This window comes from Lepisosteus platostomus, chromosome 4, assembly GCF_059453375.1.
Source record: "Lepisosteus platostomus isolate fLepPlt1 chromosome 4, fLepPlt1.hap1, whole genome shotgun sequence".
Lineage (NCBI taxonomy): Eukaryota > Metazoa > Chordata > Actinopteri > Semionotiformes > Lepisosteidae > Lepisosteus > Lepisosteus platostomus.
Genome location: NC_142614.1, coordinates 58,720,970 through 58,744,283, shown reverse-complemented (window position 1 = coordinate 58,744,283; position 23,314 = coordinate 58,720,970). Strand labels below are relative to the sequence as shown.

The 23,314-nt window shown below is 37.7% G+C and overlaps 1 protein-coding gene and 1 long non-coding RNA gene across 2 annotated transcripts in view; one reads left to right on the top strand and one right to left on the bottom strand.

Annotated features, from left to right (window-relative positions):
• The window catches only part of ercc6l2 (excision repair cross-complementation group 6-like 2), a 27,874-nt gene extending 13,543 nt beyond the window's left edge, over nucleotides 1-14,331 (top strand). Inside the window, exons 12-19 of the mRNA XM_088630027.1 lie at nucleotides 188-283; nucleotides 3,828-3,927; nucleotides 4,050-4,202; nucleotides 5,202-5,267; nucleotides 6,274-7,375; nucleotides 8,399-8,553; nucleotides 10,382-10,554; nucleotides 13,226-14,331. Coding sequence (XP_088486153.1) covers nucleotides 188-283; nucleotides 3,828-3,927; nucleotides 4,050-4,202; nucleotides 5,202-5,267; nucleotides 6,274-7,375; nucleotides 8,399-8,553; nucleotides 10,382-10,554; nucleotides 13,226-14,126 — 2,746 coding nt within the window. The 3' untranslated portion in view covers nucleotides 14,127-14,331. The remainder of the gene's footprint in view (nucleotides 1-187; nucleotides 284-3,827; nucleotides 3,928-4,049; nucleotides 4,203-5,201; nucleotides 5,268-6,273; nucleotides 7,376-8,398; nucleotides 8,554-10,381; nucleotides 10,555-13,225) is intronic.
• Nucleotides 12,522-23,314, bottom strand: LOC148673494 (uncharacterized). The gene is made up of 3 exons (XR_015936041.1): nucleotides 23,135-23,314; nucleotides 17,722-17,829; nucleotides 12,522-12,821 (listed from the first exon to the last, which is right to left on the bottom strand). It is a non-coding gene; the product is annotated as an uncharacterized LOC148673494 (long non-coding RNA).

Here is a 23,314-nt window from a genome sequence, read left to right as displayed (position 1 = left end):
TCTGAACAAGGGTTTTATTCATAAACAGTTTAAAATTCTAATTTTAAGAATATTGCTGAATGGGAAAATTGTTTTCTATTACAAAACAAAGCAGAATTTATTTTATTTCCTTTAAGAGAACGCTTATAATAATCTCATCATTTTCACCACTTCTGTGTCCACCTTCTCTTTTTGACCTTTGTTCAAGGGCCGGTGGGGTAGGCCTAAATTTTGTTGGAGCCAATGTTGTGGTGCTGTTTGACCCGACATGGAATCCTGCTAATGATCTCCAAGCAATTGACAGGTGAGCAAATGGCAATGCTCTGAAGTAGTAACGAAAAGTAGAAACTCCCTCACAAACTTCTGCTGAAGCTCTAGCGGAATGTTTGGAACTCAACATGTTCTTCTTTTGCTCGTTTGAGAGCGAAACATTTTTGAATTGAAGTGGAAATCAAATAAGCCACATATGTTTTTTATGAATTTTGTCATTAAAGATGGTTAATGAGAAAGGAATCTCTCGGTTCTATACAAATGCAAGGAATTAATGTTAATATTTGTTTTAGATGATATGAGGCTATTTGTTTCAGACAAAAATAATTCAGAGCTTGTGTTTTCTTTGGGATTAATTGATATTCAATGTAGAATAATGCCTATACAGAAAGTCTGCATTGGAGTTATTGATAAAATATTGGTTCTAGGATTCATTCATTCCTCTACCATTCAATATACATTTGCTCATGTAGTGAAAGACTGATACTTTAAAAAAACAAACTTAAACGTTAATGGAAAGACCCCTTTTCAGTCTCGTAAGTGGTTACAGACTGTATGTGGTGAAAAAGAAACTATAATAGAAAAAGGGCTTGGATCAATACCTTGCAACACACAAACTTCAAAACAAAATTAATTTATGAAAGTGAGTAACATGAACTTGAGCATGTTAGTGATAGCAAAAAATGATATAAATAAGAGAAAACAATTTTCCATGCTATTTTTGTTCAGTTGTAGTTGTTATTACTAATAATGTGGAAAAGCAGGATGTCACTTTTCATAAGACCGTAAAAAAGGTTGCAAATGACATGAGGCTGTTCAGCTCATCTAGCCTGTTAGTTAGCAGCTGATTGACTCAAGCTTCAACAACATGTCTGGCTAACTTGTTCCAGACTCCTACAACCCTTTACGTAAAGAACTGTCCCCTGTTCTCAGTTTACAATGCACTTCCATGTATCTTCCACTGGGGTGACTTTCAGAACATTTCTTTTAAGTGTTTCTATTTAATGATGTCACCAGGAAAACATACAACCAAAATAATGTTTCCTTTTTTAATGATCCATAATGTTTTGTGCTTTATTTTGTACTTTTCTTTATACTTTTCATCTGGTATCTTGTTTTTTTTTATTTTAACTTTGTTTTAGAATGTAATTCTGAAGACTAAATAGTATTTATAAAATGTATTGATATTTGCTGTACTACTGAGAATTGAATTAGAAAGTAGTTACCTTAATTTATTTATGGTTTGTGTGGAAAATGTTTTTACATCGATTTTAAAGGTTTAAAATGTATTCACCGTAATCCAACCACCTTTAATTAAGTAATTATGATATCCACTGAAACATCGACAAATAATTCCTCCATACAAAATAGTATTTGGTGTTTGCGGCAATAACATGCAGCAACTGAGGTATTGGTCTATGTATATTTTTTATCACAATACTCTGCTTATTGTAAGTCTCAGGACAGTGCTCAGTGCTTGTCTAGTTTCCATGGTCCTTCTATAAATTTTGGATCCATTCCTCAATGTCAAAATGCCAGAGTAACATATTTTACATTTCCTTCTTAAGTCCATTGACATTACAGTGGTTGGACTTTAAAGTGCTAAAAGCTTATGTGTGTTGCAAATGTTTGGAGAAACTTCATGAACTAACAAGTCAATGTCCTCGTTACTGCTTAAAATAATTCCTGTTTCGAGAAAGAAAAACATGCTCTGATCATAAGTATCTTTGACAGAAATTTTATTGAGTAAAAGTCAATATGAAATATGTGCAGAACAATACGTTGAATCAATACGTACATTCATCAGTTATAGTGATAAAAAGACACTGAAGCGTTTGAAATCAATTAAAAAATATGGCAGCTTAACCCCCAGTTTAAAACAGTCAACAATATAGACTGCAATCCTGATGAGGAAAATTGTTTATTGTTATTTATAGAAGCAGAAGACCCGCCTACATACAGTAATTGTATCAATTAAACAGGAAACCAGATTGACAAAACACTGTATGTTTAATACAACTAATTGGAAAATACATGGTCTTCTGACTTAATGTTTATGTATAATGCATAGGCATCAGTCTGTGTAATGTCCTGGCTTTCGGGAATAATCAGTTTGAAGTCCTTCTGGTATGTCTGTTTATTGTGCTTTGTGTATACCTCCCAGATAATTAGGTTTACACATAACTGGCATATTTTCATCTGGTTTAATTTTAATTGTATATGAATGTAGTACAGATGTTTCCAAAATTTCACTGATTTTGCATTTGCAAAGATAATAGAATAGACAAAACTTGAAGTCGCTTAATTTGCTGGTTGTGTTAATATGGATTTCATTTGCATTTTCCACTCAATGTCCTAAACAAATAAATGCAGTCATACGCTATTGCTAAGGGATTAAGTGACATTAAATATAATGCACTCATTACCGTGGTGCAAGTTTTCTTTTAACACTCTGCCCCTTGCTCCGTTATTGACTTCTATACAGTGCAAGCTGCTGTCTGCATGAGTCCACACTGGGATTCTTTGTTTGACAATTGTAGGTTATATCATGAAAGAACAGAAAAAAATTCAATCTTTTTTTTTGTTGTTGATCGTTCTTATTTGCCAAACTGAATCATGATGATTCTAACAGTGTCCAGCACTCAGCTGGGTGACATAACATTAGAAGTGCAAATGTACAAAAATATTTTTCTGCGCAGGACATGTCTGCAAATGTAATTTTTATTACATATCCAGAGAATTAATGTGTAGTGAAACATCCCTACAGATATAAATGTAAAATAATAAACAGTGATAACTATAAAGTAATACATAATTGTCACAATTGTATAAAATTAATAATAAATGGAATTAATGTGCATTAACCAGTAAAGTTCTGGAGTGAACCTTATTTGAACTTAATTAAACTGCCTTACTTTTTATGTGCATGTAAGTTGCCTGTTTATTTTTGCCACTTTGTCAGTACCATCACAGATAACTAAGAGTACATCCAGATTCTAAATAACAGTTTGTATTGTTTTTATTTTGAGTGTTAATGGTTGTTTTTCTACATCACATAGAAAGCACCGTGGATCTTAAGGCACCATTATTTCTAACTTGTAAGGTTTGAAGTACCTTGAAGGTGCCCTTTCCCTGGTGCATAAATAGTCCAGGATAAATATCAGGGATTTTAAGTAGGCTTGTGTGGCAGATCATCTCTGAATTTGTTGTTCATTTTCCCTGAGAGCTGCTGAACGTTGTTGGAAGTGTATTTATTGTAGCTTTGTTGGATTTTTTTCCAAGTGTTCGTACTGCAACAAAAAAGGCAGAAATACTAGCAGCAGCTTTCATTTCCTAGTGTTTCTTTATGCTGTTTTAAAACTAAATCTTGTAAACAAACACTTAAAACCATTCTGACTCATGCCTGTTTGTTTAGAGCAGAATGCATCATCATAAAATGAAATGTAAACATCTTAGCCTAGAAGCAGTTTTGCATTTTTTTCTTTTAATCTAACTTGGTTATTCTGTGTTCTGGAAGGGAAATATAATTGCATTGAAGACTAATATTGCTTTGACAGCTGTGTATCTGTTCTTATTAGAGCTTATCGCATTGGCCAGTGCAGAGATGTGAAGGTCTTCAGATTAATATCTCTGGGCACCGTGGAAGAAGTGATATACCTACGACAGGTTTATAAGCAGGTACATTTATTGACTTCATTGTTGCATTGATGTTAACAGTGTTGTACGCTTTCATTTAAAAAAAAACTCAGGTGAACTGGGGTTGCTGAGCACAACATGTTTTCTTCTGCTTTGTTTTATAGCAACTCCAGTGTGCGGTTGTTGGCAATGAAAATGCCAAACGCTACTTTGAGGCAGTGCAAGGACCTGAAGGGTTTTCAGGGGAGCTGTTCGGCATGAAGAATCTTTTTCGTTTCAAAACCGGGGGCAACTGTCTCACCAGACAAATTCTTGAGGTACAAATATTTACTGCATGTCCAAGAGATACTTGTTTGTTTTCTTGTTTTATGGCTGGCAGTACAACTCCTTGACACACTAACCTGACTTTCCCATGAAATATAAATACCACTTGCAGTGATTAAATGTGGTCCAGGTCTTTCTTAGGTCTTACGAAATGAACATTCTCCAATGTTAAAGCTGAGGCCCTGGTGGAATACCACTACCTCGCTACCATTGACATATAGTATATTTTGACAGAACAAGCTTTTCGTATCTTAATTTGTAAAATGATGAAAATGACTGTACATAAGCAGATACCTTGGAAATTATGAAAATTTAAGTCATTGGATATACAGAAAAATCATACTGGTGAAACTCTTTTTCTCTTTCAGTTCTCGTTTCGATGCACCTTTTCACATTTTCTAGTCTTCTATATTGTACGCATTGACTGATGCTTTGGGTTTCAGATCCATATGCCTAACATAACCATTGTTATGGTGTAGAACATTTTTCCTTATTTTCAAATAGTGCTTTACAAGACATTTTGAAGCCATTTATTTGGCTTGCAATTTCATAGATTTATTTGAATAAAGAAATTCCAATCCTACTCTATACGGAAAACGTAGACCTTCTGCAATGTATACACCAGTCATTACCAAAAGGGTTGTTGTTGAAATTGATTCCTTCAAGAAACCGTTTAAAGAAGTTGTTTTTTAGTCTTGATGTTACGAGATTTATAGCCATTTTTGATGTGAGCACAGTATAACTTGGAGGCACAGAACTCCCCTCTCCCCTCTGTTTTTATTTCGTTCAGCAATTAATATGAATCAGTGTTGGAAAAAGAGATTTATAGTATAAGGGGTCATTTTGTTTTTTATATTTGTAATATTCCTTCATTTTGTTAGTGTAATTGGGCTCGGATGTTTATTTAATCTTAATGTTAACACAACTGTAGGGAAAGAGAGACATGCCATGCCTGTTCTGCTTTGTGAGGATGTGAATTTATGGCTTTTCAGAGGGACGGGCGAGTGGAAGCTGGGGTAATGACAGCTGTCACGCAAATGAGAGAGAAGCTGGAAACAGTGAGTATTCTGTCTTCTCAGGGAGGCATGACTGACAGCATCTGGATCCCATGGAGGCTGAACACCCCCTGTGCCTCTTCACTCTTTCCCACCCTCACTTTCCCAGGGATTCTTTTGTCTTACAGATATCGACGTTCCCATGTGAAAGACGCACACTCGGCGTTCAGCTTTTTCACACTGTCCGCCTTCACACATGGCTGCCAAGGACATTAGGGCCCAACTTGAAAAAATTCTCATGAGTAAAACCTTAATGAAGAATGGTTCTCAGAACTAAATTTTAGGGGAAAAAAAGTTCATAAGCGCTCGTCAGGAAATTCTCATGAGGAATTTTCTCTTTTGTTTTATTTTAAATGTTGCTGCGTAATGCATGCTCGCGTGGCGGTTGGCACTGCTGCCTCACAGCTTCGGGGTCCTGGGTTCGATTCCTTAGGCATGGATATTCTTCCTATATCGATATCCATTTTGAAGGGAAATGTAATCAATACCACTAATGGGAAGTGCATTTGAATTTGTGGACAGGAGGCACTTGTTTACACGAAGGGTCGTGGGAGTCTGGAGCAAGCTTCCGAGCTATTTTGCATTTTTCGAGAAGTGGCTTGATGAGACCCTATGATCAGTTAGCTCCTAAAAAAACAGATAAGCTAGAAGGTCCATATGATCTCTGATTTGAAGACTAAGATCTTGCACTCTGGTTTTCACCTTCTAAAGACATTTTAGCTAGATATTGTCTATTTGAGCCCTTGCCTTGTTCAACGACCCCTCAGTAGACAAGTGTCTCCTCCAGAGCACAGCTGTTATGTGCTCTAAGTCCTGCTTCTTGCCCTGTACTCAGGACAGGCTATGGCTTACCATGGCCTTCAATAGAATAAGCAGAAACTCATGCTGGTTGGATGTTCTTGTGTGACTAAAGATATTTTTTTTGTTTGCTTGTTCATTTTAATGAACACTAACTGTACATAAGCAGATACCTTACACGTTTGTTTTTTTTCCCCTCTATCTTCCCTAGTCATCAGGGCGTTACAGCTACCCATCAAAAGAATATGTGCCAATGGAATTGGAAAACGGTGGAAGAGATCCCAAATTGGCCAAAGACATTTTAGACTTGAGCAGTGATAGCGAGGACGAGCGTGAGAATAAAACCAGACCAGAGAGCGGTGAGGAGGGAGAACCCAGCAGTGCCACTCCATGCCAGCTCAGTCTCTTCCACTTTGGCTTCTCTCAATTCCTTGAGGGCAGCGCAGCAGACAAGGGAGAAAGCAGCGAAGGCGATGCAAGTTCTGACTTGGAAGACGCTGAAGAGGGATGCACTGTGGACGTTACCCCTGAAAAGGGAAACACACACTCTTGCCTTCCCACAGGACAGACCTCGGAGTGGGAGCCTCAGAAACCATATGCACGCAAGAACTGGACTTTATCTAGTGACTCTGAGGAGAGTGTGGATTTAGGAAATAAACCAAGGCATCTGAGACGAACTCGTGTTGCCACAGAAGAGAACAGCTCTGATGAGAGTGATGATGTCATCAGTCCTTTTGGGAGGGTGGTTGACGACAGGAAAGTTATGGCCAAAAGAAGAACTCAGATGGGTTTTCTCCCAGGAACATCCAAGGATTATGAGACTGACAAGTTCCCCACAAGAAGTTCTCTGGTGTCGTGCAATAAAAGAGGAAAATGGAAGTCTGGTTGTGATTATGACAGCAGTGAGTCAGATGATGTTGAGGTTTCAAGATTGCAACCTGTAAATAAAACAAGAATCAATCAGGCTGTAAGAGCTCGAAGTACTGTGTCAAAGAAAAAACAGAAACTCGTCCAGTTTATCAATGAAAACGACAAGCCTGAAGACATAGAGACTGAGGTCCAAAGAATAGAGAATTTTACATCCTCTGAAGATGAAGTTCCTGTCAAAAAAAGCAAGCCCAATAAAGAACTCAAAAAAAGTAAAGTCAGTTTATCCAGTGATCCTCTTTCCAGGAGTAAAGGTCCTTTCAAGACCTCAGAAGCAAGGCTGACATTTCAAAAACCAAAAAGTGCTTTTGTGAAACGGACTTCCTTCAATGAAAAAGACACATTTAAGACAGCTGCAATTCTAGGATCCATGGACAGACTGTTAGGTAATTTAAAAAGACTTTACAGAACCACTTTAATAGTCCAAGTAGGTAGCTGCATCAGCATGCGTAGGCTGCAAAGGAACAAAAAATATTTATTTTATGCTGAAAAGAGAAAGGAAACACAACGTTTCGGCTGTGGAGCTTTCTTCAGGTGTGAGACCTTATAGTCTACAAACTGGGATGGAAACTAAAGTTCCTAGTGATGTTTTTTTTAGAAATAATTCGACTATTACTCACATATCAAACCACTGAGTACTTTCTTTTACTAATTTATTTTAATTTTTTTAACAAACTTCCAGAAGACAACCGAGTAAATTCATGCTGCAATATTGGCATATATTAACTCGGTCATCTTCTGTATTTTGATATTTGGAAAAGTCAGAAGTGCAAATTGACTTTCTGACATGAGTCTTTTCAAGAGAATTCCTGAGTTTTGAGCACTAGCCAGTGGTCCTGAAAAGTAGTTGCTGGCTTTTAAGTAGATATGTTTTTAACCTGTGATGAAATACATTTCCTCCACACCACACATCTGTTTAAGTTTCCAGGTGATACCACTTCTGTAACATGCTCAGAGCACTGAGCCCAGTAACACAAAAGAACTAGTTTCTATGAGCCCCGAAAGACATCCTTAAGAATAGTCTTATTACACCCTCAATAGTGTTATTTGCTGACTTATAAAATAAAGAACTGTAAATATGTTTGTTCTTCAGAGTAAGATCAAGACTTAATGTAAGGAAAATCTTCATCATAGTCTCTCTTCATTAATACTCTCAGTACTTGCTTAATGACTGCTGCTGCTGGCTTGTCTGCCAGACAGTGTTTGACAAGCAAAGAGAGGCTATATTACATTTTCTTTTACTCCACAATCACCTCTTCCACTTGCGTTGTCGCAGTATCTGAACCTCTCATTCAAAGAGTGTATTTATGGCATATTTAAAACTGCAGCGCATTTCACATTGGCATACCAACATAAAACTTGTGCCTCTTGCATTTTATAAAAATTAATTACCATTGTTTTTGTGTTAGATGGTTTTCAGGAAGTTGCATATACACATTCAAATCAGCGCATTGTAGGATCGAGCAAAGCTGAGAACCGAATGAGTCACTCTGCCTTACGCGATGTGTTCGACCTCAAGAAGTACTCCCAAGTCCCTGCCAATCGAGTCTCGGACACTACACAGGTAAACTCACATTAGAACTCTTGTATGTGAAGACGATTATGTTATATGTTTCCACTTTATTTTTAACTCCTGTAGAATCCCATTGTTAATGATTGGGCCCCTGTGAAAATTATTTGTGAGGTGTAACAAACTGACCAACCTTAAGTCCCAAATGTCAAGATGTTTAACCAAGCCAAACCAGAGAAACTAATCTGATGGATACTGGTCAGCTTATCTGTGCATCATACTGCTGGCTGATTTTACAATAACCATTAGTAATTTGTAGATATTTGTAGCAATTAATGGCTATAGTACATGTCTTAAAGGATTAGTTAAATAAATAATTATGTGAATTTTTTCATTTTTTGTTATTAATGCAAGTTCAGGACTGCAGTATGAAAGTATGAGTTTAAGAAGGGCTAAGCATTCTAAAAAATGTACTTGGTGCTTGAACAAGTGTATACAGTACACATCTGTTGCAGAGGTGAAGTGTGTGGGTTGTAATAATTCAGTATTATCTGATGGTACATTCACTTCATCTACTTCATTACATTCAGAAACACGGTTTTAGGTGGTTCCATCTTGCAAAAATATCAACACTTTCTCTGGATAACACTTCCCAGAGACAGAGTTAAGGAGTGTTGGCTATTGTGTTATGTAATAATTTGATCTCTGTGAAGAAAATCCTCAACAGTATTGTACAAAATTTCATGGAAATTTCTGTTATGCGAACATTAATGTCCACTGAGCAATTCATTTACGTTTGTATCACATCAGAAACATTCTTCCAAGAAAAAACACTACATTGGTATACAAAATATTAGCTTTTGTAACATCATCTGGAAGTGGAACTTTGGGTTTGGGTTAAGTGCAGTCAGGTTTCCTAAACAGGAACGGTTAAAAAAGACTGGCCTGAAATTCTTTTGCACACACTTCTGATCGTGTTAAAACTCTAAAACTGCAGCTGGTTGGATCTAGCTTTGGTGGAGTTGGCACTTTATTCTGGCTGAGCGTTCAGCACAGTGCGGTGAATCTGTGTTTACCATAACTCAAGTTACCTCAAGGCAAAACTCTTTAATTTGAAGATGCCTTTACATTTCAGCGCAATGGAATAAACAGAATACAGAGCTTGACATCAGTGTGAAAAGGGCTGGCACTTGGCAAAAGCCATTTTTGTTTATGCATTAAAGAAGGATTCCTGCGAGCACAGAAAAAGGTGGTTTATGGTTTGAGTGATGTTTTATTTTTCTTGATTTCCCCCTGCTTATTTTGGTTAAAGTATACCTAATTTGTAAGCATATTTATCTTGTGGAGAATATTTTTCAAGAGACTATGGTGTAAACAGCAGTTATTTAAATTCAAAACATATGCATTTCGTGCTGAAATATACACAGCATATATCCTGACTATATATACAGTTCCTCTATTTTGACAGTATGAGAATATTAACCAGGATTCACTGTAAAGTGAAAGGAATTCTGTTGATTTGAACAGAAATGTAAAAATATGAAGCTGAAAATCTAAAGTGGAAAAATGAAAATAATTTTCAATCTTCATACATTTGTCTTACATTATTTAGCTTTGATAGAAATGCCAAAAGGAATGTAATATATTCCATACTAAAGGCAACAAAGAGGAGTATATTTCCACATTATAATGTTGCTTAAATATAAAGCAATATTGCTTAAATATAACTATAAAGTAACAATGTATTATAGATGCATCTGTTTATGAACCCAAGGCATTGCATAAGCTACATGCACACAAAAAGGATTATTCCTGATTAAGATTTTAGCTTAATTAAGTGTGGTATTCCCTATAACAGGAAAAAAAATGTTTCTTTCTCTAGATATTGTCAGACCAAAGGCAAGGAACTCCAGCACAGGCTAGGCAGAAAGCCCATGGGGACTCGAGCCCCTGGGACATTCAAGTGGAGCACCCTGTGACGCAGACACTGAGGAGGGTGCACAGGACTGGACACACCACCTTCTTGATCGGAGAGACTCCCCAGGCCGTGTGCAGGTGAGCAGGAGTGAAGGACGTGTTTCCATCTTGCCTGACAGCTGTGCACCTCAGCTTTCACGACACGAGACTGCAATGCCAAAGGGGGGATGAGAGTTTTTTGGGGTGGAAATATTTAGTGAAAAGCTGCTGTATCGCACAAGGAAGCCGTTTGAGAGGCAAAGGCATGGATTTTGTAGCCTTGTGAAAATGAGACTGTGTTAATCTTTCTGAAATCCAATATTTTATCACCAGTAGTTAGGCAGCTTGGCTTTTTCTGCAACTCTTATTCCAGCATGTAAGGATAAAGACTATATGCCTTTTTTCTCTGATGGGTATTACTTAAAGGAGAGATGCAGTTCTCACTGTTAACATAACAAGCTCACATGTGCCTTGTAGGGCCTCATGTAACTTACTTTGTACACATGAACAAGCATTTGGTCAGTTCTGAGGTATAGTATCCCCACAGGCAAACTGAATGTGTCACTGTCACTTTCACTAAATGTGCAGTGGTTGCACGTCTTTTTTTAGAAATTATAATAAAGCACTTAGCTATTGATAGACATCTGTATAGCAGATAATGTCACTACTGCTCTGTCTTGCACTGACAGTGAAGACTGGAGCAGGAGGAACCCCTCCAGCCTCTACAGAAACAGAGCCTCACATTGCAGTGCGTTTTATTGTGGTAGACAAAATACCAAAACATGTTTCTACTGTTATTTGCAACAACAAATTTGCACTGGAATCGTTTCACAGAGTCATGTTCTGTCATGTTTCTGCTTGTTCCCTTTTCAAATCAAACTACGAAAGCCAGTTGTTTTCTTCTGCTTCTTTTTACAATTTGGGAAACCTAAAAAGTATTGCTTGTGTTGCAGAGTAAATTAAAAATAAGTTTCTAAAAGAAATGCCGTACTGTATATGTATATGTGGATCTCCCATAACTTTAAGCATTCAAAATACTCTACAGCTATCTAGCAGAAATATCACAAAAACTACAGACACTGAGTCATTTGCCTTTTTAGTGCATCACAGCTGAAATAGAAATTTCTAGTTAGAAAAATGTAAAGTACATCAGGGGTGGCCAACCCTGAGAGCCACAGTCCAGCAGGTTTTATAGGTTACTCCCAAGTTATCATCAGTTTCTAAGCATTGGGAAATAAATCATTTTGACGATTTAAGAAGGTAGGTTGTGTTAAGTTGTTTCAAAATGTATTTTAAATTAAGATACTAACACCCTGTAGGTCTTGAAGTGCACAGCTGGCCATTCCTGATTTAACTAAATTAGTTTACTCGGTAAATTGGTAAAAACACTGCCAAATTGGTGATTTAATAGTGATCTACAATAGGTAGTCAACTATAGCTGTCCAGGAACAGGGCTGGCTATTTCTGGCATATGTGGTACCTTTAATGCAAGAAAAATCACAAATTTCTAAATCGTGTCTATATCAGTGATACAGCAGTGTTGGCACCATAGACTTTACTTTTTATCATAATGCACTTTTAAAAAAAATATAAATAAGAGTATATACTGTTGTCCAAACAGAAGTTTGGCACAATATGTACATTTTTCTTTGCATCCTTTCAGACCGTCATTTTTGTCAGTCCCTGCCATTGATTATTTTCCAAACTTGGAAAAGACAGAATTTTACAATACCTAAACTTGACTTAACTGTATCACATGAATTAACTACCGCTCATCTTTAAACTTTTAACTACAGCATACACGTTCTCCTCCTCACATACATATATATATATACACACACACGTATAATTTCAGTGCATTCATTTCAGTAGTATTGAAATAGTCTGGAAGTCTTAACAGTCAAATCCACACACACAATAAAACAATTAAGACTGATTTGCACATGTAATTTAAGAATATGTAAATATTTCTTCAAGTTGTTAATGAATGAAGCAGTGATAAAAAGGCACCAGGGCCCGGGGAAGGGAAATGTCTGCACCACGTATTCCAGGGCAGTTTGCCAGTCTCCACCACAGTTCCCCAGCAGTGTGCCTCAGTCCTGTCCAGGAGGGGACCACCCTTGAGCACACTGTTTCATTTTCCATGCTTATTCACTGCTAGGCCTCTCTTTTTTGTTGTTGTTGAGGCTGCCAAAAATGCCAAGTTATGCACAATTGCACTGTGGTTTTCTGACCAAGACCACAGACAACAGGGAGAGTTTAATCTGCTGGATTCAGCTTTAGTCTCGAGAAGTAAAAGATGAAGCTTTCCAACCGCAGAACCTCCTAGGCCCTTGGGAATCATATATTCTCCTCCTGCGACTTCTCTGTAAAAGGAAACGATTTATATTTGACTTTTTTTTGTTTCATTTGTTGTTAAATTATTTGAGATGGGAGAAATGTTTTTGAATGTAGTAGAAAAAAATGTGTTTGGATTACATTATAAAGTGGGTTTTTGATCCAAACTTTTTATTATTGTTACTTTTTTTTTCTGTTCCGCCACAAACTATGGTGGTGAAAACCCACGAGTAAATACGTTTGTATTGTTTTCAAAACACAATAGCATCATTTTTAGTAACATGTTTTGTAGTTAACATGCAACATGAGTTAGAAATATGTATATATACAGAAACATGTAAAAAACTGTGATCTTCAGTACAGCCATGCGTTCAAATATTTTCATTTTTCAAAAAACAGTAGAATCTTTCTCTAACAATGTTTTGTTTTCTAGAAAACAGTTGATTGAGATGGGATCATTCTTCAAAGCTGCATCAGTAGAGGAACTAGCAGAGCGAATCGTGAGAAGCACCTCAGAGTCACGGCAGATCATGCTGAGGGACTTTTACAGCAGCCAGTATCCAGAACTAAAAACCATTCTGACCATCACACGTCAGGGACCAGCAGTATCGTCAGAAACTACCCATTCAGGCTCTTCAGGGAAGCAAAATCCTACTTCAAGAAGACACAAAAAGTCCAAGTCTGAATCTGGAGTGCCTGAAATTTCAGGTTCAAGGGTTAAAGGTCTAAGAAAATGTGCAACGCCAAACAAAAAGTTTTGCTTTGTATCTCAAACCTCAGAAGATTCTGATACTTCTTTAAAGCAAAGTGAAGGAAGATGTAGCAGCTCAGCGTCTTCACACCTCCTTCAAGACCTGTGCTTTACCCAGGACAGTGGAGAGTCTCGTGCCTTGTTTGACATGAAACAGAAACCCTCCCCTAAGTCCTCCGGCTGTCTCCCTGTCAAGGCAAAACAACGACCAAATTCCTCACCACCCCCGTCGCCAGCAGACACCTGCACTTCACGCAGACAAGAGAGTGTAAGCTCTCAGAAGGACCTCATCACAGAGCTGTTGGGTGACACTTCCATACTTGATGACATCTTTAAAACGCACAGCACGAAGAGTGAATCACTCAGGCATTCGGCCTCGGGCCACGTGAAAAAGGCAAGAAGCCGGAGCAAAGATGTTTGGGACATTCTGAATGAAGAAAATGAGGAGAGCATGAATAAGCTTACTGATTTATCGGTTGTGGAGAGGATGTGTGAGGGTGTTAATGTTGCTGCTAAAAACAAGGATCTGAACCAAGACTCTCAGCTTTGGAAAAAGAATGACAACTTTTTATGGAAAAAATAAGAGTTCCAAAAAAAAGGCTCAGACCTTCGTGTAAGTCAATTAATTTAACCACTGGTTTGAACAGAAAATGAAGATGGTGTTCTTGATTTTAAAAAAATGCCACAAGATTTGGGGATGAAAATGTATCCAAAAGATACCATATTAAAATACCCAGAAACACAAATACCCTCATACTGTAGAAATAAAAACCAAACTATTCAAATTATTTCTTTGTTTCCCTGGTGCAGTCAGTTGGTGGATCAATGTGGAGGTACAGAGTCAAAATAAACTACTGTTTACGAAGGCCAAAGTCCTCCTCTAGTACTGGTCTTCTGTAGTCCAAAGATGCTCTCACTCATTTGATCAAAAGTAGACCAACCTTCCTTAAACTGACAGAAACGTGGCAACTTAGGGAGGTAACCCTAGTGTCTATATGACAAAGACCCTCCACATGACAGCCTGCTCATTATAACTAATGCAAAATTATGAGACCTCTTCTTTACAAATGTTGAATTTAACCATTAAAAAACTTTTCAGGTAATGTAATAAATAAGTCCTCATTGAAATATAAAAAACACAGCCCTTTTCCCCTAAATTTTATTTCCAGTCTCTTCCCTGATCAGCAATACCAGCTATATTTCGGTCCCCAGAGTGGTTCAAAACGCTGATGCTCTGGATCTATAGGCAGGTGGACCTCACTCACAGTGTCTTGCTTCTTCTGCCAGCGAGGATATGGAAGAAGGATCTCAGTTTTGACCACCCTTCTGATGCACTAGCTGGCCATCTTGGACTACACTTAACTGGCCTGATCCCACAGGTCTTTGCCTATTTGTCCCTTCCCTTCAAAGGGAAGAGGTTCTGAGTGCCGGATGTTACTCATGGTTACTCAATGTTTGTGAAATGTTCCTGAAAATCAGATGGTGATGTCATAAACCATATTGGTATAACTAATACAGCAATACCCTTCATCACACAACAATATATATTGAGAATCAAAAGGAACTATACATGTATACTTTTAGAAAAAGTATATAAATTTTGCATATTAAATATCACTTGATTTTGATTCATTGATCATCAAAACTGACCATGATACATTCAAGTGGTTTTGACTGTTGCACAAGCACTGAATTACCTCATTAGTGAGAGATTTTAACATTTTATTGTATTTACTTTCTTTTTTTTTTTATTTGTCACTATGTATGGTGTCACTGGGTTTGGAAAATTGTTTTATAAATAAAAATTATTATTTAACCTGTTGAATGTTGAGCCTGATGAAAATCAAGAAAAAAAAACCCCACAGAAACCAGTATAGTTAACACTACTTTTGTATCATCAGTGTGTTGAAGAAATACTTCTGCTGGACTTGCCAGCAGTGGAACTTAGTCCTCTTTAGCGATGAAGCATGGTTTTGTGTAGACTGCCCTGATGGGACATCAGCTAGTACAGTGCAGGTATGCAGAATGATACACTGATCGTTGGGTACAACATACCAATCAATAGGGAAATCCCATTGTGATATGTAAGGGTCTAGGTAGGAGTATTAATCCATGAAACTCCGCTTGTAGTGAGTGAAGGCTAAATTCAGGACAAGGAAAACACCTGGTCGATATTGTTCAATATAGACAAGTGTAAGATTTTTCCCACCGGTAATAACATCATAAACTATAAATACGAAATGGGAAATGCTGAAGAGGCTAATTTTGGAATGTTTATGGATGACACATTTTCCTCTTTTAGTCATTGGGCAGAAGCAATAAAAAGACAACATTGGTGTTAGGACATACAATAGAACCTTCGTGAGCTCTATATTCAGAATTTTGCTTATTTACTCTAAGGGTTTAGTGACTAGTTTTCCTACATTTGCAGACCAAATTTGCTTATTCGGTGGCTGCACAGTATGAGAGTAAACGCAGCATTTTCATCCCGTATTTGGGAATTCACCATTTGTGCAGATGTCAAGGGACATAACCCTCATGAATACCAAGGTTTTACTGAATAATGCAAACTGCAGAATTCAGATCAAAGGATGATATTCTAGTAAGATCTGATGTCGATTATCGTTTAACATTTTTGGTCATCACATGCCAGAATTGAAATTGCTGCTTTTTCAATCAGTTTGGAAAAGAGCAGCCATATACATACTGGGGCCTAAAGTCCAAAGCTAGTGCAAAGCTAGAAGAGCTGAACCATTTCAGTCCTGAACAGAGAAAGCTATGAGAAGACCCGATTCAGGTATTCAAAATCATTCAACACTTTGTCCAAGCCAAACCAATGGGCTTGAATCAGCAATGAAACACGGATCAGAGTAAAGGAGTGGAAACTATGTTGAAGTGCGATTAAAACTAATTAAGATATAGAGGCACATTCTACACACACAGAATTGTGAGTGGCTGGCTTCTTTCAAGAAACTGCTGAATGAGATCTTCAGATCACACAGCTAATAGCTACCAAAGGGACTACAGTGGCTGAATGGCCTCCTCCTGTTTATACCCTTTTAATTTTTTAATATTGAGGTTCAGGTCCCTGAACTAAAGCTGATATTGATGTAGGGTAGTTACTGTATTTTGAATTTGAACATCTACGTGGCGATACTATAATTCAGAACACTTCACTACATTGTTTCTTATCTCAAGTGAAATGATTATATTTGTAATGACAGAGCTGTCAGAACTAATAAAAAGTGATGGGATCCCGAAGACATATAATTATCTCTTAGATATTCCATACTACCAAATCCAACTACTGCTTTCCTTTCAAAGAGCTGGACCTCAGCCATGCTGACAGAGAAATGGTGTAAATATCAACTTGGAACCTGTTACTGCTATAAATTACTGGCCAACTGAAAGGTGGTCCTTTTTTTAAAATTTTCACATGGATACACTGGTATGTAATCAGGAAATCGAACAGCAACATTAGTGACTGACACTGGGTTCACTCTCTTTCAGGGCAACACTTCTGGTTAGTGATGGGTTTATGTCCACAGAGAGCACCCATCACCTTTTCTACCTGATTAAGGAAAATCACACTGGCTGGACACCTGTACTCATGCCAATGAAGACTATTTTTTGTTTCTGTCGTGAATTGACTATTTCTAGAAAAAATATATATGGTATGAGGGAGCGATACAGGAAGTCTTGCATTCCACCTTTAAAATGAATTTCTATTGATTAAGCTGTAGTTTTATAACGTGTTGCATATTCTCGCAATTAGTCAGTTTCAATGTTTGTAGCCATAAAAAACATTCAAGGAAAACCATTCAGGTTTTATGTTTAAAGATAACATTTCAAAACTTAAAAGCTAAATGTTAGGAGTTGCTGGGGTTCTTGCATGGGTAAAATAAACTTGGGACACATTTCAGGAAAGCATGAAATGGGAAATAAATATAATAAGATTAAAAGGTATCCTTTAATTCTGAGAAATGTACATTTCTTTTAATGATCTCCCTACACTTCATACCGATCTGGTATGAAAGGTATGTTCAAAAGGTATTTGCACAGTGAATCGTACAGACGTTGGCATGGAACAATTAATACATTAACTACATGTTAAAGGTGATATATAGTGATCCCCTAATGTCACATTTGGATGTTTAACATGGTAAACAGCAACTTACCTCTGTATAATATTGGACCTGTTCTGATGAAAGTCACAGCTTACCCAGTCAACCAGTCGCTTCGAAAGGGTACAGCACTGAGCAAAACCCCTCATCCTGTACAAAACCCTGTAAATCAACACGCTCTGATTAGTATTTTTGCCATCTACACTCAGTGGACAATGGAACTGACTTGTATAACATGTATGAACAACACAAACATGAAAAAAAGAGCAGTGGAATATCGCACCATGTCCCAGTCAATGAAACCCAACGTTTTTGACCAGAAAAGTGTATAGCCCATTTGTTGTCGTTGTTTTTTTTTTTATTTAGCTAGACAGTTGATATTTCTGAACGCTGTACATTAACATATGGAGCCCTAATTTAGCAATGGTTATAAAATATTTGTCCTGCTTTGTCTACACTGATCTGTGTTTTGTCTGAGGGTGGATTAGAATGTCATCGCTCGGGAACCGCGTTTGTTAGATTTTAAAAAGGGCGCTGATCCCGATATAGTATAATCTGAATAGGATCTATATTTTCCACACTTGCGAGCATCAGGCCTGAGAACTAAAAACGTGTTTAAACAAACTGTTCCGCATAGACTGAAAGGACCTGAATCAGTCAGTCATCACGGTCTTGTGAAAGAGCACTTGCTTGATAGCCCTCGCTGTGTGTGGTCTGCGATTGCTTCATGTCTTACCATAAACACTGGCTCTTTTTACTGAACCGTAGTGTTTGTGCATTACTTAAGGCCTAAAATATGTTGCACAGTCTATAATCTGAAGATCATAATCAAAGGAACGATCACAAGACAGCAGTAATATTAATATGTCGGGAACGTACAACTAGAATCCAGTCAGAAGAATTTTGTTTAATGCTTAAACGGTCAGCTATCGAGCAATGCAATAGTGAACAATGATTTTCCAGCTTTTCCCATTTACTGTCAGTACTCTAGTGGCCTCTAGTGGAAGATGAGAAAATATAACTGAATTAATAATGAATAGAATTATAAAAGATCGTGGACCCTAAACAAAAACAAAACCAAAAAAGTGTTTAAGGGTGAAAAAATATCCATAGCATTTATATTATTTTTATTAAATGAATGGATGTAAACTTTTTTTAATTGTCTGAAGTACACTTTCAATTTAAAAACCATAATTCTATACCGATTTCCGCTATCTTGACGTTTAAATAAATCATTATTGCCTATTTAGATCACTACGTAATACTAGGCTTTTCTGAAACAAGCTAATGTTTTTTTCTATAAAAGTAGCATGTCATACAGTATATCAGCCATTACAGCTTTACTAGTGTTTTATATGTACTGTACAGTATATCTGGATATACAGTGTGTGAGTGTACGTCTTTGTCCAAAAGTCTTAGACATCTTAAAAACAATAAGTAATTACAATATATTTATGTCATGAGTATAATTACGCAATTTACTCAATATTCTCCTCGAGTGTTGTCTTCTCTTATAACGGAATACAGTTTAGTTTGGGTGGGAAGAAACCAGTCTTGACATTTAGAAATGTTTCATTCACATCGATCAGAATCTCCAAACCCCTGACCTCAGTTTCAGGTGAAACTGTGGTCAGTGAGCAGCCAACATGAATAGTTGCGATAGCTAAGCCATCACACTCAGACAAATCTAACTGACTTTTCATCGGCAGGCACTCTTCATCTTTTAACATAATTTGTTCCTGTCTGTCTGGAAAACTACAATGCTGCTTTTTATACTGCAAAATGCAGATATTTCTGTACCACGATTAAGTGTTGGCTTAAATCTAAGTGGTTAAAAGATCAGTAGAAGACTGTCTTAGAATTGATTTTACACAAGTATGTATATATAATATATACTTTATACATAATATAATCCTTTACTTGCTCCTATACAGTATATACTATATACAGTACATGAATATATTAAACCTTCAGCTACTTTGAATTGTTTCATAACTTTGAAAACATCTGTCCAATGTGTTACATTGCCGTTTTATTTTATTGCAGCTGTCAAAAGCACTTTAAATCTGGGGTGAGGAATTGCTGTTGATCCCTGGAGCAAGGTACTTCACTCAGATTTGCTTCAGTATCATGGTACAAATCCATGTTGCTTTGGATAAAGCTGCCAAATTATTCACTAAATTATTACATTGCGACTAATGGAAGTACACTTGTTCTAACAGCTGGATACCAGTCACATTTAACAATTCCGCTTTGTGAAAAAAACACTTGAAACAATGTTCCTGTCGCAACATTCAGACAGCACTCCACAGGAACTGAGGAGCGGGTTTTGCTACAGTGTTTACTAAAGCTCATGTTTCTCACATTTTACTCACATAAATGTTGTGTCTTGTCAAATTATTTAAAATTACTTCATAACTAAGCAATGCAGCTAATGAGGAGCTTAAGTGAAAGAATGGAAATACTGAAATATAATATCATTCTGTCAATTATTAACATATGTTATTGACAGCATATGACTTAGCTTAGTTGCTGTAAACTGAACCTGGTGGTTGCAATAGCATTGCAGAAAATTGTATAAGACTTCTTAAGTGCGATTTCGGTAGGTGGTCTGGAAACATATCTTCCAAATGCTTCAGTGTTAATAATTAGGTGCTCTAGATCTTCCAGCCTCAGAATAAGGGTAAGACATAATTCCGCTGGAGGCCGATTTGTTTTAGAAAGTTCTTTTGGGAATCCCACAGCAATTTCCCCAAATGTCTTTGTAGACTATTATAAAGAGAGCCAGGTTGTCACAAAAACGGTTCCAACAAAAATTGCTCAACCGTGTGACCATTGTGTTACATTCGCAAAAGACGCTCAGATTCCAATTTTATTCCTTCAAAAATGTTTGGAAACCTATTAAACAGATTTTAAAATAAACGTATAAAACGTGGGCATAGCAGCACAGTGGTTAGCATTGCTGCCTCACAGCGTCGGAACACTGGGTTCAATGTCGGACCGACTGTATTGTTGTATTATTGTATCATTTTGTTTCACTGTGCTGTGTTGACTGTGTTAAGCTGCTGTTGCACTGAAATTTCCCCTCATGGGATCAATAAAGTATCTATCAGCATGGAGTGTGTACACTCTCCCCGTGTTCACATAGGTTTCCTTCAGGTGCTCCCGTTTCCTCCCACAGTCCAAAGACATACTGTACGTGTAGGTTCACTGGCTTCTGGGAAAACTGCCCTTGGTGCGAGTGTGTCTGCCCTCTGATAGACAGAATCCCAACTTGCGCCCACTGCTTGCCAGGACAGGCTGTGGCTCCCCCACACCCCTGAACAGAATGAAATGGATGAATGTACAAAAGGCTCTGTTCTACCCTTTTATCTATCAGCATTTTGTTTTCCATTAAGTACTCACTGTGGATATCAGCATTTTCTTTTTTCCTGGGGGTTACTTGAAATCAGATTTAATTAGTATTTAATCCTGTGAACCACTACCATTTTTTTTTAAGTGCATTTATAAGATGTAGCAGGCACCATAGACAAGAACATCTCTGCAATGGTCACTGATGGGAATTCATGGGAGTGATCCTACTGTATAATGCCATCTGACCTCAAGGCGTCTTTTTCCCTCACTCAAAGTGATCGTTTATCTGAGAAACTGCCTGGCAAAATAAATGATGATAGTACTAACTGCGTGTTGGAAAATGGGGGGAAAAAAGTCAGGCCAGGAATACGTTCAAATGAGCATTTTCAGGGAGGAGAAAACACTCGGTCAAGTTTACACCCCGTGCAACATTTGCAATCTTGAAATCAAGTGTTTGCTTTGTTTATAAAGAGGTACGAAATCAAGGACACAACTGAGCATTAGCTCATGTTGAATACGTCATAATCTTGCTGTGGTTGTTGTTTAATGAGTTCTAGACACCTGGAAACCACCTCCAAAATTTCACATACCACAGGACTTATCAATGTTTCTAAATCTGCTGTTTAAATTAAAACCTCAGAAGGCACAAGAATGTGGTAGGGAACCACACATTTCTTGACACAAAATGGACAACTGTGACCTGCCCCGTAGTGACTCATCAGGATAAATGCATTTGCAATCGCTTTCAGAAGTGCTCATTGAACACTCGCATGACTTTCTGGACATCATATGTGGTTAGAGCTGGTTAAAAGGTAGCGTCAGCTGTGCCCGTTCACCTGTTAAGGAACGACATCTTACTGTACGTCCAGACACATCCAAACTCAGCTTCATTAAGCCAGACATCACACCAGCAGGAATCAGTTTCAATGGATTAAAGGGATCGATTTCAGATCTTCAACTGAAGCATGAAGATTTTAATCTCCCGTCACAGCTCTGGAACATCATTGCTGATGGGATCCTTTTTCTTTGACGGTCTAGCAGAGCCCCGAGTGGGAGCTCTTAAAAGCAGAACACCTTTCGCCAAGTTCAAAATCAAACTCTCTTGTCAAAGGGGCAACAGTGCACCGTGGCCACTGGATGGAAAAAAACGATCTTGAAATTGACTTCATGCCAGATTGTGTCCTAACCAAGCTCGAACAGAAAGAGTGAGGAGTTCATTTGAAACGGAACAGCTGGTCAGTGATCGAGGTGTACCAACATTACAATAACCGTATAATGAATTACCACTGAAAACCACACACACAGCCGTAACTGAACCTAATTCGTTCCTACAAATCTGTTCAGAAGACTAGAGATCGTAAATCGAAAATAAAAAATCCATTATTTCCAATGTGGAAAATTCCAACCCGTTCCGAACCGAAGATAAGTCACTCAAAAAACACCCTAAACATAATACCATACAGACCATTATAGCAAGCTTAGTGCACAACGCATTTCTACTCCAAGTCAACTATAGATGTAAATATAATATCATTCTGACATTTATGGAAATTGAATTTATTGAGAATCGTTTTCTCTTCCTCAAGACCCCATAATGAACAGCAACTACAAAACAAACGCGCACAAAAAAAAGAGACTGAAAAAGAAAGAGCACAAGCTTCCGCCGTGACCGTAAACAAAGCACAGCTTTCGTTCTTATAACGAATTACAAGGTACAAATCCTTCGTATTTGGCTGTTACGTCTCCAATATGGTTCAGTCTAGGGGCGAATGGGGACTGTTAAGTATGAGCCAGGGTTTAACGGACGGAAATACACAAAACTACGTGTAGGATGGCGGAAAACGCTAGGAAGCCAAAAAAAAACCGGTCTAAGTGAATTTAAAAGAACTAACTACAATATTCTACAACTCAATTACTTGCTAAACTTGTCTTCCGAGAAAGGGGTGGCAAAGCCAAAGAAAACTCTTCCGCAAGCTTTTCCCCACTGTATACTAAACTAATTCATAACGGAAAACAAAACAAAAAAAAACACGGGAGCCAAAACAATCCCAACCCAACCCAACCCTACACCACACCACACCACAGCTGAGAAAACAAATCCAACATATCTCACGTTTTCACCGTTTCTTTTTCTTACACCTCCCTTCAGACAATCCCGTACCGGCATTTAAAACCGGAGCGCTCTCTTCGACCAATCCAGAGAGAGACCCAATTTAGGGACATGTCCGCCTCCAAAAGCGGACCCCCGCACGGGAGGGAAGCCCCCCAAAACAGAACGTAACATCGGATTAGC